The 15,571-nt window shown below is 49.8% G+C and overlaps 1 protein-coding gene across 3 annotated transcripts in view; it reads right to left on the bottom strand.

The window, feature by feature from the left end:
- The window catches only part of IL21R (interleukin 21 receptor), a 34,393-nt gene that overhangs the window by 5,307 nt on the left and 13,515 nt on the right, over window positions 1–15,571 (bottom strand). The window contains exons 2-7 of one of the 3 annotated variants that reach the window (XM_067014195.1): window positions 10,124–10,187; window positions 7,007–7,109; window positions 5,993–6,296; window positions 3,981–4,180; window positions 1,615–1,760; window positions 412–589 (exon numbers count right to left, since the gene is read on the bottom strand). In XM_067014195.1, coding sequence (XP_066870296.1) covers window positions 412–589; window positions 1,615–1,760; window positions 3,981–4,086 — 430 coding nt within the window. In that variant the 5' untranslated portion in view covers window positions 4,087–4,180; window positions 5,993–6,296; window positions 7,007–7,109; window positions 10,124–10,187. The remainder of the gene's footprint in view (window positions 1–411; window positions 590–1,614; window positions 1,761–3,980; window positions 4,181–5,992; window positions 6,297–7,006; window positions 7,110–10,123; window positions 10,188–15,571) is intronic. The other 2 variants (XM_059036158.2, XM_067014196.1) reach the window with 2 other exon arrangements.

Genomic DNA, 15,571 nt, shown 5'->3' with positions numbered 1-15,571 from the left:
ACCTGGGCTGGGTGTGGAGGGCACTGGGTCTGGGCTGGAGTGAAAGGGGGTGGGAAGGCTGCTGGTGCCTCGCAGTGAAACGGACCTGGCTTCAACTCCTGCTCCCACCCCAACCCTAGGCAAATGATTTCATCTCTCTGAACCTCAGTTTTCTCATCTGCAAAATGGGGATAATAGTTCCCACTTCACAGATACATTAAGAGGATCAAAGACCCCGCCAGGAGAAGCACCTGGCACCCCATGCAGGGCCTGGCAAGCAGGGGCCCCAGAAGTGCTGTGGAACAGCTACAAGGGGATGCATGACTGAGTGGGTACCTTCCAGCCATGCTGAAAATCTCAGGGCTCAGGGCCGCTCCACTGGGACAAGATTTAGTACAAGGAGTGGGTGTCCATCCCTGCTTCACATCTTACCTTCTGGCTGGGTGTGAAAGACGACTGGGTCACTCCACTCGCTCCAGGTCCCCTGGAAGAAGGAGCCAGGCTGGAGCCCTGCCCGCACCTGCAGCTCATAGTTTGAGCCTTTGTGGAACTCCAAGGGGAGGAGAGAGATGCTTCTCGAATCCACTGAGATCAGCTTTCTCCCTGGACTCTGCCAACACAGGGAAAGGATGCACTGGGTTAGGACCGCCCAGGCCAGCCCTCCCCTCCAGCAGATCCACCCTTTACCAGCCCCCAGGAAAGGGGTAGAGTTTCTCCTGGCAAGTCTCCGCCCCCTCCACAAGAATCAGTCTGAGTTCTAGCCACTCCAGTGTGGGCAGCACAGAGCCATGGGCGCTGCCCTGGCCTTGCCTGTGATACGGTGCTTTGTTCGGTTCCTTTCTGATCCCAGCTCAGTCACTCACAGCCCCACAGGGGACCCTTCCTGCTGGGCCTGGGAATGTCCCAGGAACAGCAGTGGCCATTCCTGGGAATGTTTAGCTGGCGGCATTCCAGACTTTGGACACTTCTGTAATTCTTCAACAGTGGGCATTCTTTCAATAGTGGGCATTTCTGGGTGTCCTTAACTACAGGCATCTTAGCAATGGGTACCTCTCGAAGTCTTCTACTGGGGATGGTCTAAACTATGGCATTTATGAAAATCTTAAACTGGGACCATTAGGATGGATAATTCTAGAACACTTCAGCTGTGACTGTTCTAAATAGTGGGCCATTCTGGAACTCTCCAACACTCTAAACAAAGAATGCCTCTAGAAGCCTTCACATTTGAAACAACTGTCCCTTTGACACTGAACTTTCTTGGTTATTGATACTTCTGGAACTCTCCAACTATGGCCATTCTAAGCAAAGTGGGAATGTTCCAGACTGCCCCATTTCTGAAACTTCTTCTACTGTGATGGTACTAGACTTGAGATAGAACCAGGGACAGTGCTGATTCCCTCCTCCTTGGCACACCGATAGAGAAGGAAACAGGGAAAGGAAGGAACGAATTTCTCCCTGGTCTCCTACCCCAGGGAGAAATGAGGCAGGGGCAGCACGGAGTGAGAGAGCGCACGGGAGAGCGTCCATCCCCGGCAAGTCCTTGGTTTCCACTCTGGACTGTGAATTACAAGCTCACCTGTGTCTGCCCCTCCCCCTCCCCACTCCCACCCCGCCCCAATCCTCTGAGGGTCTCACCAGAGCCCAGGGGTCTCCGAGCTTCCTGTACCGCAGCTCATACTGAAGTTTGCCCTTCAGCGCATAGAAATTGTAATTGGAGCTCCAGGAGATGTTATAATGTCCGGAGAAGGTCACGGTCACGTTGAAAGGGGGAGATGGCTTGACTTAGAGGAAAAAGCCAGAAAGATATAATGGGATGAGGTTTTGCAGCAGCTGAGAATGATGCGGTGATGCAAATAGATGCTCTCCTTGATGAGATCAAGACTTAATGACTTAATGACTTGGGATAAAGCATCCCCTGTCTCTGGGCCTTAGTTTACTCATCTGAGAAATGAGAGATTTAGATGAGTCTAAAGGCGGGGTGCTACGACTCAGGGGGGCAAGAATGCAGACCGGCGTGGCCGGGGCGGGGGGTGGGGGGGAACCAACGAGACCCACTCATTCTCCATTTCTGTTCTAAATGATGGCATCATTTTGTTTTAACTCTAGCTTCCTTGAGAATTCAAGACTGTGATTAGCATCATGCTAATTAATTCGCACCAATTAGGCTAATGATGGAAGTTACCACCTCTGAGTGCCTGCCGGGCTGCTCTACAGGGAGCATTTTGACGCCTGCAGGGGCCCGGGGAATTCCATGTGACTGTTGTCATCTCCCAGACGTCTTCTGAAAAGTGCGGGAGCAGAGATCTGGGCCACAACACCATGCCCTCCTGGGCTCTGTGATCTGGCTTGTCATATGCCCCTGTCTTGGGGATCTTAGCTCCTTGGGACAGAGGTTTTGTTCTCCAGGTCAGTGCTGTGTCCGCAGCTCCTAGGACAGAGCCGGCACACAGCAGGCCCTCAAGAGATACTTGTTAAACCAACACATGAACCTTCCAGGGATTCCAAAAAGGAACGATGAGGCTACGGACGACTCAGCACCAAGGCCTGCGATGGGAGCAGGTGAGTGTTCAGGAGGCTGCGGCGAGGGCTTTATTGTCATTGCTGTTTCAGCCATGGGTCATTTGGGACTGGAATAACTGCTAAGCCCTCTCCTCTTTTCCCCAGGCTGACGGAGACCTGGTTTTCCACTTCCCTGTACGTCCTGGGTGGTGAGGACCAGAGCTGGGGATCAGGGATGGGGGTCGAGGATGGGGGTCCAGAGCCCAGGAGGGGGAAGGGAGTAGAACACTGCCCCCTGCCAAATCTGGGCACAGGCCTGGCTTCAGGCCCTGGCAGGGAGGGGGAGAGAGAGGGGGCCAGAGAGAAATGGGACTTGGAGCCACCCTGCGAGGTGGAGGGGCCATGGAGGAGTTCCTTCTTCTCTGCAGGGGCAGGGGGAGGCTTGCTGTCTGCCCAGGTCACTCAGAGGGGCAAGAGGGCGCCCCTGCTCCATGAACTCGCCACGCCTGGATCTGCATGGCTGCGTGAGCGTGTGCGTATGTGTGCATATGGGCGTGTGTGAGAGAGCGTGGGCCTGTGTCCAGGCTGGCTAGGCCGAGGGCTGCTGGGACACCTGTGCATTTGTCCCAGGGTATATTTATGAGTGTGTGTGTGAGAGACTCTAGGTGTGTCTGCGTGTGTGTGAATCTTCATTCACACCTTGTGTGGTACGACACCCACTCAGAGAATTGGTGCAAACCTGGACCCCCTCCAGGTGACAGACACCCTCTCACCCCCCTCCCCCACCACTGGGAACCTAGGGCCAAAATCCCCCAGAGATTCCTTGCAGAGGATGGGCCTTCCCGAGGAGGGCAGGACTCTCTCAGCAGTCTGCGTTTGCATGCCTCTGAGCACGGGCTTCTCACCCCCTCTGTGGAAATCCCACTTTGGACACACACACACACACACACACACATACACACACACACACACACACACACTAAAAGCTGCCTCCTGGACCCGCCCTGGTCCTGAACCCACAGAGACAACTGCTTCCACCAGCTAGGCCCTCCCTGCCCCTGGACTCCTTCCTATCCCCAGCCTGGAGGGAAATTCCAGGCCTCCCTGGGGCTAATGGATGGGAGAAAACTCAGGGAAGTTTTTCTCTTGGAACTCAATGTCCCCACTTGCCTCATAATGTAGACAGAATCCCTAAGAGTCAGGGTTAAAAGGGCCCTCACTCTACAAATAGGGAACCGGTCCAAGTTCACAGATAGGCAGGGGCTGAAGGCCAAGATCCTGGGCCCCAGTGCAGCTCCTTTTCATACTGCTGCTGCCTCTCTTTGGTTAAAGCTCAAACCTAGTTATCAACCCATCACACCTTAGTAAATATCAGTGCATCTGCAGAGCAGAACTCTAAGGCGAGGTAAGGACATAGGACAGGTCAGCTATGATGGTGGGGGAAGGGGAGCTGTCCAGGGACCATGTGTCCTCCTCAGCTCTGGGGTCCAAGGGATACTCACTGTTTTCAGCCAGGACAAAGCTGCCACACTCCTGGGAGTGGTTGCCCGAATGGTCTGTCATGTTGACACTGAAAACGTCGTCGGCCATGAATTGGACCATATCCATGTGGCACGTGTACTCTGCATGCGTGGTGTTGTGGGTGGACCAGCAGAGGCTGCAGGAGGTGACCTCGTCCTCCAGTTCTCCATATGAGTCTTGCCTTCAAGGACAGAGCAGCCGGTTATGGCTGGAAGCCAGCGGGACTCAGGGCACAGGGCCAGGACCCCAGCCCGGAATCTTGGGGCTGGGAGGGAGTTGAGGTGGCGCCGGGGGTCACCTGGTCCAATTACCCCTTTCCCCGGGAAGATACTCCTCCCCTGAAGCAGCCCTGATGGTGTCCAGGCTTGGCTTGTATGCCTCCAAGGGACTGGGAACTCACTACCTCATTTAAGGACAGCAGCTCTTAACTTTGGAAATTTGGGCCATTCTTGCCTGGACTGAGCCTAAATCTGTCCCTGTCAATTCTATCAGCTGTATCACTGTCCTACAGAAAGGGTGCTAAGCATTTCAGTTCTCCTTCCTGCCCTCCTCTGTCCAACACCTGCTGAATATCTAATAAGTGCTTGTGCTCAGGGCCAAGATAAGAGCCAAATGAACTTCATCCCCTGCTTTGGGTGAACCACCAGGGAGGCTATTGGTATAAGGTTGGGGGGAAATGCTCTGGCTTTTTAACTGCCAGTGGGCAGAAACAGTGGGTTTTGAAGTATGTATAGGAGTTCACCAGATATTTATTTCCCTACCTACATCTTCAGGCTGTGAACATGACCACCCTTGAGGGCTAATATGGATGTGTGGACTCAGTTCTTTGCTAAATATTTGCTGGAATAGAAACTTCTGCTGAATAAAGGGTCTCTAAACCTCTTGCATAGCAGCCAGGAGGAACTTTAAAAACTCCCTGTCATTCCCATGCCTAAAACCCTCGGTGGCTTCTCATCACCCACACAATAAAAGATGACCCTTGCTTACCTCTCATCTCCTTTGCTTGTTATTCTCTCTCACACTGGCTCACTCTGCTCTGGCCCCACTGACCTCCTCGCTATTCCTCAGACTCATTAGTCTCTCCCTACCTCAGGACCTTTGCACTTGCAGTGCCCTGTGCCTGGACTGCCCTTTCCCCAGCTCACTGGTTGCCTCCTTCTCACCCAGAGAGGCCTGCCCCGACCACCCTGGCTAAAGCAGACCCCTTCTCCCCATGTCACTTGCTTACTACCCCAGGGTCAAGGTTCCTGGACTTTAAATCACTCATTATTCTCAGAAAGCATCCTATTGGTTGTTTACGTGTTTCTTGTCTGTCTCCCCAGCCACTCCCCGCCTGCAGTGAGTCAGCTCCAGGACCAGCTGGGACCTTGTCGGTCTTAGGCTCTCCTGGGCCCCCAGTGCCTGCAAGTGTCTGGCAAGAGCTTAATAAATATGTCCTGAAGAAGTAACTGAATGAACGAATGAATTGGTGATGACAGAAGGAAAGCCAGCTGTTCTTTATCCTGATCAGCACATTGACAAAGATGCTCCTTGACCAGGCTCAATTCAGGCTCCTCAGAACTCTCTCCTCAGCTAGGCTCTGACTTTGGGACTTCCACGCTCGTCTCTGCATTGTCTAATTTTAGCAAGAATCCTGCTAAGTCATTTTAGCCAGAATCTTCCATCCTTGACATCTGATCGAATTCCTCATCCTCCACCACCCCCAGGTGATGTAGGCTCACCCTGGGCTGCCATTAGCAAGAATCCTGTTAGGTCAGTTTAGCTGGAACCCCCCTTTTACCCCTGATGTTTCCTCTTAGTACTTTTCCATCCATTGACCTGCTCCTTGGCTATAAATTCCTAATTTTCCTTGTTGTATTCGAGTTGAGCCCAAGCTCTCTTCCCCACGCCAAAACCTCACGCAGCAGTCCCTACACCGATCATGATGGTCTTTTTTTTTTTTTTTTAAAGAATTCCTTATATATTCTTTTTTTAAAAAAATAAATTTATTTACTTATTTATTTTTGGCTGTGTTGGGTCGTTTCTGCAGGCGGGCTTTCTCTAGTTGTGGCGAGAGGGGGCTCTCTTCATTGCGGTGTGCGGGCTTCTCATCGCAGTGGCTTCTCTTGTTGTGGAGCATGGGCTCTAGGTGCGTAGGCTTCAGTAGTTGTGGCATGTGGGCTCAGTAGTTGTGGCACATGGGCTCAGTAGTTGTGGCTCACGGGCTCTAGAGCGCAGGCTCGGTAGTTGTTGTGCACCGGCTTAGCTGCTCCGCGGCATGTGGGATCTTCCCGGGCCAGTGCTCGAAACTGTGTCCCCTGCATTGGCAGGCTGATTCTTAACCACTGAGCCACCAGGGAAGCCTGATCATTATGGTCTTGAATAAAGTCTGCCTTACCATTCTTTAACAAGTGCAATGAAAAATTTTTCTTTAACAATAGGGACCTATGAATCTTGGAGTCAGACTGCCTGTGTTTGAATCTCAGCTCCACCATTCACTGGCTGTGTGACCTTGGGCAAACTGCATAACCTCTCTGAACCCTAGTGTCCTCGTTTGTTAAATGGGAGTAATAATTGTGAGGATGGGAAGTGATGGTTCATGTGAAGTGTCGCAGGATGCCGGGCATGTATTCAGTGTTCAAAAAAATCATGTGGCAGTCTGGTCATCCTGGGGTCTCAAAACCACAGTCTGGCCTGTGTGGGCAAGAGAGTATGGTCTTTGGAGCCCTGCTCACTGGACAAGTCTCGTGAGTCCTGCATGGGCATCTGTAAGATAGGCACAGTGATTCCCAGCTCACGGTCCCAGATCACGGTCAGTGATTCTCAGCTCATGGTGAAACCAAATGCTGTTGGTGAAAGGGCTGAGAGAGTCTCCAGAAGTGGCAGCCATTATTTTTATTGCTAAACTACCTGCCAGGCACACAGTAGGTCCAACTCAGTCTGTGGCCTCTGGCAGTCCTGCCCCACCCCAGCCCTCCAGGGCTAACCTGAATCGCATCCTTGAGGCTGGCAAGGCCTGGCCACTTACCAGGTGAGGGTGAGTGTGCCAGGGTGTGGGGCCCATGTCTCCAGGATGCAGGTGACCGTCTGGATGTAATCGGTGTAGCAGACGAGGTCTGAGCAGCCCCAGGCTGGAGGGTCAAGGTAGACAGAGACCTTGGTTGGGGTTGCTAGTCGGGGGCAGCAGAGCTGATCACCCCCTCACCCCCTTGAGGTCTGGAGGATGAGGGGAAGCAGGGGTCCCAGAACCAGGATGATATGACGATCCTAGGGCCACTAAGATAAAGGCCTGGAGCAAGGGGGTCTTTGCCACCTAAGAATTTTTTTTTTTTTTTTTTTTTTCCGGTACGCGAGCCTCTCACTGTTGTGGCCTCTCCCATTGCGGAGCACAGGCTCCGGACGCGCAGGCTCAGCGGCCATGGCTCATGGGCCCAGCCGCTCCGCGGCATGTGGGGTCTTCCCAGACCGGGGCACGAACCCATGTCCCCCGCATCGGCAGGCGGACTCAACCACTGCGCCACCAGGGAAGCCCAGAATTCTATTTTTGAGACCCCAAAGTTGCGAGGTTGGTTATGAAGACGAGACTCTCTTAACGAGAAACATCATAAACTAAGCAGGTCCCCACTCAGCGCCCTCCCCACAAGTCCTGTGTCCAGACACCAGGTCAGCATCCCTCCTGGCCGACCTCCCTCTCACGGTGGTGTGTCCTGAACTCCCCGGTTGCTGGGGGAATCTGCACAGCCCGCGAGAGGGATTCGTGGGGTCAGTGAGAGACCACGTGCTCCCTCTGTTCCCCACAGCTGGTCCAAGACAGGACATAGACCTCGGTGACCTGGCAGTGCTTCGAGGGAGCAAGAAACCTTCAGAAAACTGAGAAGCCCTTGGATACATTTGCCAAGATGCCTGTATTATCCCTACTGCCCAAACCATCACCACCACCACCAACCAAGGGACACAGGTATGGTCCCCCTCAGGCAATTTTATTGCAAGATTTAATACTCTCCCAACTCCAACGTTAACTGCTTGACTTTGTTCTAAAAATGTTTGACAACATCCAGTTAATAAGTTTTAGTTTTGTTTTGCAAGATCAAGTGCCAACGCTGCTGTTCCCCTGCCTCCACCCCCCACTATTTACCAGAAATCTGTTCCCCTTTTAAATGGATTCATTCTTGGTGGCTTTTTCCTATTTTTCCTTGACTAATGAAGATCCAGGGGGTAGTAGTACATTCCTCCTGGGTCTCCATCTAGGTCAGAAGCTGGATTTGCAGTCAAGAACACTGTCACTGGAAACATCCTTTATGTCTACTCCCATCACATTTTACAAATGAGAACACTGAAGCTCTGAGACTGGGCTACACCTCTTGTCTCGCTCTTGGTCTGGGCTCATGAGACCCAGGAAAGGCAAAATCTAATCTGTGCTCGTTCTTCAGATCCACACACATGGCAGACACCGCTAATCGATCGTGGCACTCACTCCCTTGGGTGTAGCCTCAGAATCCTTCTCAACACAGTTGAGTGGCTCCAGACAGCCAGTACCAAGGGATCTGAGATGTGGAAATGAATCCTGTTCTAGGAGGAAGTTTCCCTCGGGGAGGAGCACAGGGCCTGTCGGTGGACACAGAGCGGCCAGTTCAGATACTTTGTGGAGAAAAGAGGACTGATTTTGGCAGGACCAAAACCCATGTGGCTGTGTCCTCTCTGACTTCATCGTATCCTAGCTGTTCTCTTTCAGGGCTCCAGAACTTGGAGAGGAGCTGACTTTCCTAAGCAGACTAGACTCAAGGCCACCAAGGGACAGGGTTTGTCCCAAACTTGTAATGAAACATTGGAGAGGGGACAGTAGTCCCTGAACTAGTGTGGAGGTGGCATCAGGGACCAGAGGGAGTAAAAACCCTGTCACCGGTCACTACCCTGAGCCCTGGGCAGAGAGCCCCCCGGGCCAACCCCCACCCCGCCAAGGGTTCTCACAGCGTGTGGGAGGCCGTGGGAGACGTGAAAAGTGCACACGTGACTCACGACCGCTCTGAGTCCCTCTGTGTAAGCTAGAGACACTGGCCCCTCGGAGGGGGTGGGGAGGTATTTAGATGACACCACGCCGGTGCGGCCCACGCTGCCTGCACGTGGCACGCACCCAGTAAAAGCAGTTAAGACCACGGGAATCAGGCAGATTTGGGAACCCATCCCAGCCCTGTCACTGCCCGGCTGTGTGGCCGTGGACCTGCCTCTCACCCTCTCTGAGCCTCACAGGCTGTCGGGAGAAGGGAATGAGGGTGTTCGGCCCCCGGGACACAGCAGGGGCTTGTTATTTGTGCTCACGGGGTGGGGAGAGGCAGCGGGTGACCCAAAGGCCCTTTAGAGGCTAGGACAGGATGCTGACCACTCAGAAAGGGAAAATAAAGGAGTCTGACATCTGTTTCCTGATGGAGCTATTTGAGGCTTTGGGTCTTTCGGTAAAAACCAGAGTGAAATGCCTATGAGTCAGCACAGTGGCAGCTGAGGGCACCCCTGCCCCCAGGCCAGCTCCCATTCGCGCCTGTGTGCTGTGTCCCACCTCCTCTGGGAAGGCTTCCTGGATCTCTCAGCCCTGACTGCGCCCCCAAGTTTAACACCTGGCCTTTCCCTGCTCGGGTCGCGAACATCTCTCCCTCTGACTGCAACATCTTCTGCTCCTACGGGGCTTCCTTCTAAGGTTTTGGCTACTTTTGTCTCCACAGCCACTCTCCCCCCCCGCCCCCCGCCAGGAATATCTGTGCTGGCAGTGGATCCAGTGATTGTTGAGAAACATCTCCTAGGAGATGAGGAGAAACTGTGGTTAGACCACAGGCAGGACTTCCTCACTCTGAGAATTGGGAGCCAGCCAAGGCAGAAAGAATAAGGATGAAGTCTCTCAGCCTCCCTCCCCACTTCCCCGGCCAGTGAGACGTGGAGACCAGGACAGTGGGCCGGGCCATGTTATACTCACTTCTGGACAGTGGAGCTCTCTGGTGGGATGGGCTCGGGCTAATGCAGAGATGGCTACTGGACTTGTGTCGGCCGCAAGCGGACAGATGCCACACACTCTGACCCTGTGGCCTCTACCCTGCCCTGGAGCCCACAAGGCCAGCCCGGCCGCTCTCCACCCGCATACCACGGGGCAACTACTTACCCCCCTGGAGCGTCAGCAGGAACAAAGGGGCAGTCCAGCCACAGAGCATGCTGCTTGCCGGAGCCTGGAAGAGACACACAGGGAGAGGGTGGGCCTGGGGCCTGGGGACCAAGGGACCCTGAACATCCTTCCTCTGGCCCCCATCCCTCCTTGGGAAGACTTGCCTCAGTTTCTTGGATTTGTTTCGGAGAAACAAGAGTTTGAGGAGCCCGTGGCTGCCCCCAAGGATTCTTGTCCCTTAGAAGTGGCTTCTTTGCCCCTTGGATCGCTCCCCGCTTCTCCCTGCTTCTGCCTGGGCCCCCAGCACCATCACAAATGAGAGGCCGATGTAAAGGGGGAAGAGCTCGCTGCTGGTCCACCCCTGCTAAGCCCGTTGATGTAGCACGACTGACGTGTGCACGTTTATCCATCCGGACAAGAAAGAGGGAGGCAGGGAGGGGAAAGCGGCTTGGAAAGTGGTATTTGAGGAGGAGCGATCTTGAGTCCTCCTTCCTACGAAACCCCCACGTTGATGTTAGCCCAATTAATTGGCTTCTTAATGAGTAACAAATCCAAGATTAGCCTGCAAAGGAGACAGTTACTGCCTACCTAAGATAAGTTTAGCCCAATAGCGAGGGTTCTGACCCAAATACAGAGCTCCCCCGGTTAGCCCACCGGCGGCCACGGGGGAACCCAGCTTGACCACACGAAGGTGCCCTGGACACCCTGATCTGCATGAGATGGAGAAGAGACCTCTTTGGAAACCAGAGCCGGCCTGTCGAGTAAGAGCGGACTTTGGTGCCTTGGGCAGAAAAACAAGCCACCAGGCTGGCAATGCCAGGCTCTTGCTGCCACTTTGTCCCTTGCACCCCCAGCTCTGTGTCTCCTTGGGGAGGTACCGGCCAGAAGCCAGTGGGTCCCAAGAACCCTACCCAGATAGATCTCACGGACAGGGGTGTAGCTGGAACAGGAGCCCAGAGGGCTGACCTGTGCAGGGACCAAGTCACACACATGGCTTCTTCCGGACACCATCCCTGAACCCGGGTTCCCCCAGAGCCTACTCTGGCCCCGCCGGGAGCTTCCTCTGAGCTCCCTAACAAGTCAGCAGGCAGGCAGTGGTGCAGGGCATGGAGAGGTTCAGCTGTGTGGCTCTCCACTGGTCACTTCCCCTCTCTGAACCTTAGAAGTAAAGAGGGTAAAGCCTGCTTCCAGGAATCTTGTGAGGATTCAAAGACTCCATTTATAGAATCACTGGGCCCCTGGCATAGCCCCTGACACATAAACACTCAAGAAACAGTGATGGATACAGGCTTTTAAAGCACCAGAATGGACGGACTCCCTCACAAGAGGTCCCCAAATGTCTCATTTTCCAAAAGTTGGCCATGTTTGTAGATCATGTGTACTATTATTTATTTAATATATTTTCTATAAACAGACCCTATTAAAAAGTTAACTTCAACCTAAGCAATAATGCACATAGTTGTGTATTTTTTCCCCATAGTTGTGTATCATTCCCCAGTCAATGATTGTAAAGTATTTGAAACAGTGCCTGGCATATAGCAGATGTTGTATAAGTGTTTCTTAAACAAAACAATCAACTTACCATAAAACAAAATGCAGTGAAATGTAAAAACTAAATACAAGGAAAACAAAAGACAATAATTGAATTTTAGTGAGATACTATCCCCCTGCTTAAGACTCTGATGGGGCTTCCCTGGTGGCTCAGTGGTTAAGAATCCGCCTGCCAATGCAGGGGACAGTGGTTCGAGCCCTGGTTCAGGAAGATCCCACGTGCTGCGGAGCAACTAAGCCCGTGCGCCACAACTACTAAGCCTGCGCTCTAAAGCCCGCGAGCCACAACTACTGAGCCCGCATGCCACAACTACTGAAGCCTGTGCGCCTAGAGCCTGTGCTCCTCAACAAGAGAAGCCACTGCGATGAGAAGCCCGCGCACCGCAACAAAGAGTAGCCCCCCTTGCCACAACTAGAGAAAGCCCGCGCCCAGCAATGAAGACCCAATGCAGCCAAAATTAAATAAATAAAATACATTTATTAAAAAAATAAAAAGACTCTGATGAGTTGGAGATCTAGTTTGCCTTTGTTTAAAAAGGGAGATTAAAGAGTATTAGAGAGGTGTTGAAGACATACTAGCATCAAGCTGAGATTCTCACCCCTTCCCTCATCAGAGGATAGAAAGAAATTCGAAAAAGGTCTCACTCTCTCAGTAGGGGGTCCAGGGATATTGAACACCATCTAAAACAAGCCACTCAATTCTGGGAGACATCAGCCTTGAATGATGACGTCTTCTCCTGTTTCCACAGCACCAGGTAGGAACACCTCCCGGTCCTACTGCCCCTCCCTGCCCCGGATCCACCCCTTATGGGGCTTCCCATTCAGCTGACTCCTGAGGGCAACAGCAACGTACTCCCCACATGCACCCAGACCAGCAGGTGTGCTTCCTGAGTGAAGGACAGAGGGTGCTCTGCAGCCTCCTACACCCGAGTGAAGAACACCTGGCTAGGAGTCTGCCACGTGCCAGCTGTGTGACCTTGGGCAAGTTCCTGACCTCTCTGATTCTCTGTTTTCTTATCTTTGTTGTAGGCACTAAATGTATCATTGCATGTGAAGCACTCCAGCACAGTCCTGGATGGGATGGAGCCCTAAATTGGTGCTTATCCACCAGGCTCCAGTGCCTAGAAATGACTTCTGAGGTTGTGGTCCTTCAGACTAAAAGGTGGCCACATTTCAGGAGAGTCTGGGGAAGTGGAGAAGACTGGGGGGAGGAAGTCAAATGGAAGCAGCTGCTATGGAGAACACACAGTGCTTAACTTCACAGTCAACAGAGAAATGCAAATGAAACCCACAATAACATGCCATTTAAATTTTATCAGGTTAGAAAAAACTAAAAGTCTGACAACGTCACATGTTGCTGAGGACACAACGTAATGGGAACTCTCATTTACAGCTAGTGGAGACGTAAATTAATACAACTAGTCTGGAAAATAGTTTGGCATGGTCTAACAAACATGAACAAGTGTTCACCCTAAGACCCAGCAATTCCACTGTGAGGTACACTACCAAGGAAACGCTGGCACATGTGTACAAGAAGCATAGACAGAAATGTTTATAGTGGCATCGACTTTAGTATTGAAAAACTGGAAACAACCCAAATATCCATAAGCAAGAGAATGGAAAGATAAACTACAGTGTAATCACTCAATGTGAAAATGAATCATAGCCTCACACAACAAAGCAAATGACTCTTACAGAAGAATAACGACAACAACATCCACCAAAAAACCAACCAAAAAACCCACAAAGCAAATGACTCTTTCTGAAGCAGAAGAAAAATTAGAAAAGAACACAGGCATAATAACACCATCTGTGTCACACTTAACACCATGTAAAGCAGCTCTATATATTGTTTGGGTGAATATACATGTGTCCTGAATATACAGAGAAATCCAAGGGAATGAAAAACATCAAATCTTGAATAGCATAGACAAGGAGGGGATGTGATGAGGTGAGGGTCTCCAGGGGTCTCAACAGTTTGGTAAAACTGAGTGAAGCTACCATGGGTGATGATTATGTTTTTCTTTATACCTTTTGTATGTCCAAACTATTTCATAACATTTTAAACGTAAGTGAATTTTGGATTTATAAAATAAAACGTGAAGGGGGACTTTCACTTCTGGCCATGGTGGAGCTGGTATCTGAGTAACCCTCTTAATAAGAACAACTACAAGAGGAGAAAAAAAAAACCACTAGAAAGCATGAGAAAGCAGCCAAGTTAGATAGTACTTGAGAGGACAGGGTGCCAGAGAGAAGGAAAATGTGTTGAAATTCTGCATGCAATGCCCCCTCAAATAATTTGCCAAGTCACTGCAGATGAGTTACATTCCAGGAAACCTAGCAGAAAGCATCTGGTAACAGGCTAAAAAGCTAAGAAGAGATTTTGTCAGTTTCACAATGCTAAGGAAAGAATCAGAGTCTAAGAAAAATGGGCCCTGATAAATACCCAGTTATTCAGGGAAGGCTATGCCTTGGGAATAAGAAAAATCAGAAATAGTTCAGTCTTCACTGCATCAAGATGATCTGCCTACATGCTATAAATCCGCTAGAAAAAAAAATTAAAACCTATCTGGAAAAACTTAGCTTCATCTAAAGCCTCCGTACTTTTCATACACAATGTCTAGCATTGAATTAAATTGATAAGAAAACCAGAAAACAGTACCAAATGACCAAAAGCCAAGAGGATAAAACCAAAACAAAACCAGAAACAGACCCATAAGTGATTCAGAAAATGGCCTTATGAGACAGGATTTAAAATAACTATGATCAGTATGTTCAAGAATTCCACCAGAAATATGGCATCTATTTAAAAGTAGAAACTCTAGAGCTGAAAAATGCAATAATTGAAATTTATAAGAACTTAATAGATGGATAAAGGAACAGATTAGAAAATCAGAAGATAGGATTGGTGAACTGAAAGATTGGTAGAAAATGAACAGATTGAAGCATGCAGAGAAAAAATGTTTAAAAATACAGAAAAGAGCAAAAGAGACACATGAGACATTGTGGAAAGGTCTAACATAAATGTATTGGGAGTCAAGAAAAAGAGGAGAGGGGATAACTCAGAAGCAATAATAGAGATACTGGTTAAGAAATTTTCAAAACTAACAAGAAACCTTAAGCTACAGATTCTAGGAGTTCTACAACCACCCCTCCCCTGCTGCCCCAAAAACAAATACAAAGAAAACCACATCTAAGCACATCATAGAAAAACTGTTTTAAAAATTAAAGACAAAGACATACTTAAAATCTAACTTAGAATGTTATATCCAGCAAAAATATCAGAAAAAGAAGGCAAGCTCAATATGATAAAGGAATCTACTAAAATCCCACAGTTGACATCATACTTAATGATGAAAAATTGAAAGCTTTCCCTCTAAGATCAGAAACAAGACAAGGATGTCCACTCTCATGACTTTTATTAAACAAGGATGTCCACTCTCATTGTACTGAATGCCTTGGTTCTAGCCAAGGCAATTAGGCAAGAAAAAGAAATAAAAGGCATCCAGAATGGAAAGAAAGAAGTAAAGTATTTCTGTTTGCAGATGATATGATCTTGTATATACAGCATCCTAAAGAATCCACACCAAGAAAATAAAATGAAACAAAGCAAACAACCGAACAAAAACTATTAGGAGATATGGGAACATATGTATATGTATAACTGATTCACTTTGTTGTAAAGGAAAAACTAACACACTATTGTAAAACAGTTATACTCCAATAAAGATGTTTAAAAAAATAATGATAATAATAACAAAAACTATTAGGACTAATTAGTGAATTTAGCAGGATTACAGGATACAAGATCAATATACAAAATCAACTGTATTTTAATAAACTAGGAATTAACAATCTGAAAATGAAATTTTAAAAGTGAGTTCATTTACAATAATA

The sequence above is a fragment of the Kogia breviceps genome, chromosome 14 (assembly GCF_026419965.1).
Source record: "Kogia breviceps isolate mKogBre1 chromosome 14, mKogBre1 haplotype 1, whole genome shotgun sequence".
NCBI lineage: Eukaryota > Metazoa > Chordata > Mammalia > Artiodactyla > Physeteridae > Kogia > Kogia breviceps.
This window is presented reverse-complemented; position numbering and strand designations above follow the sequence as displayed.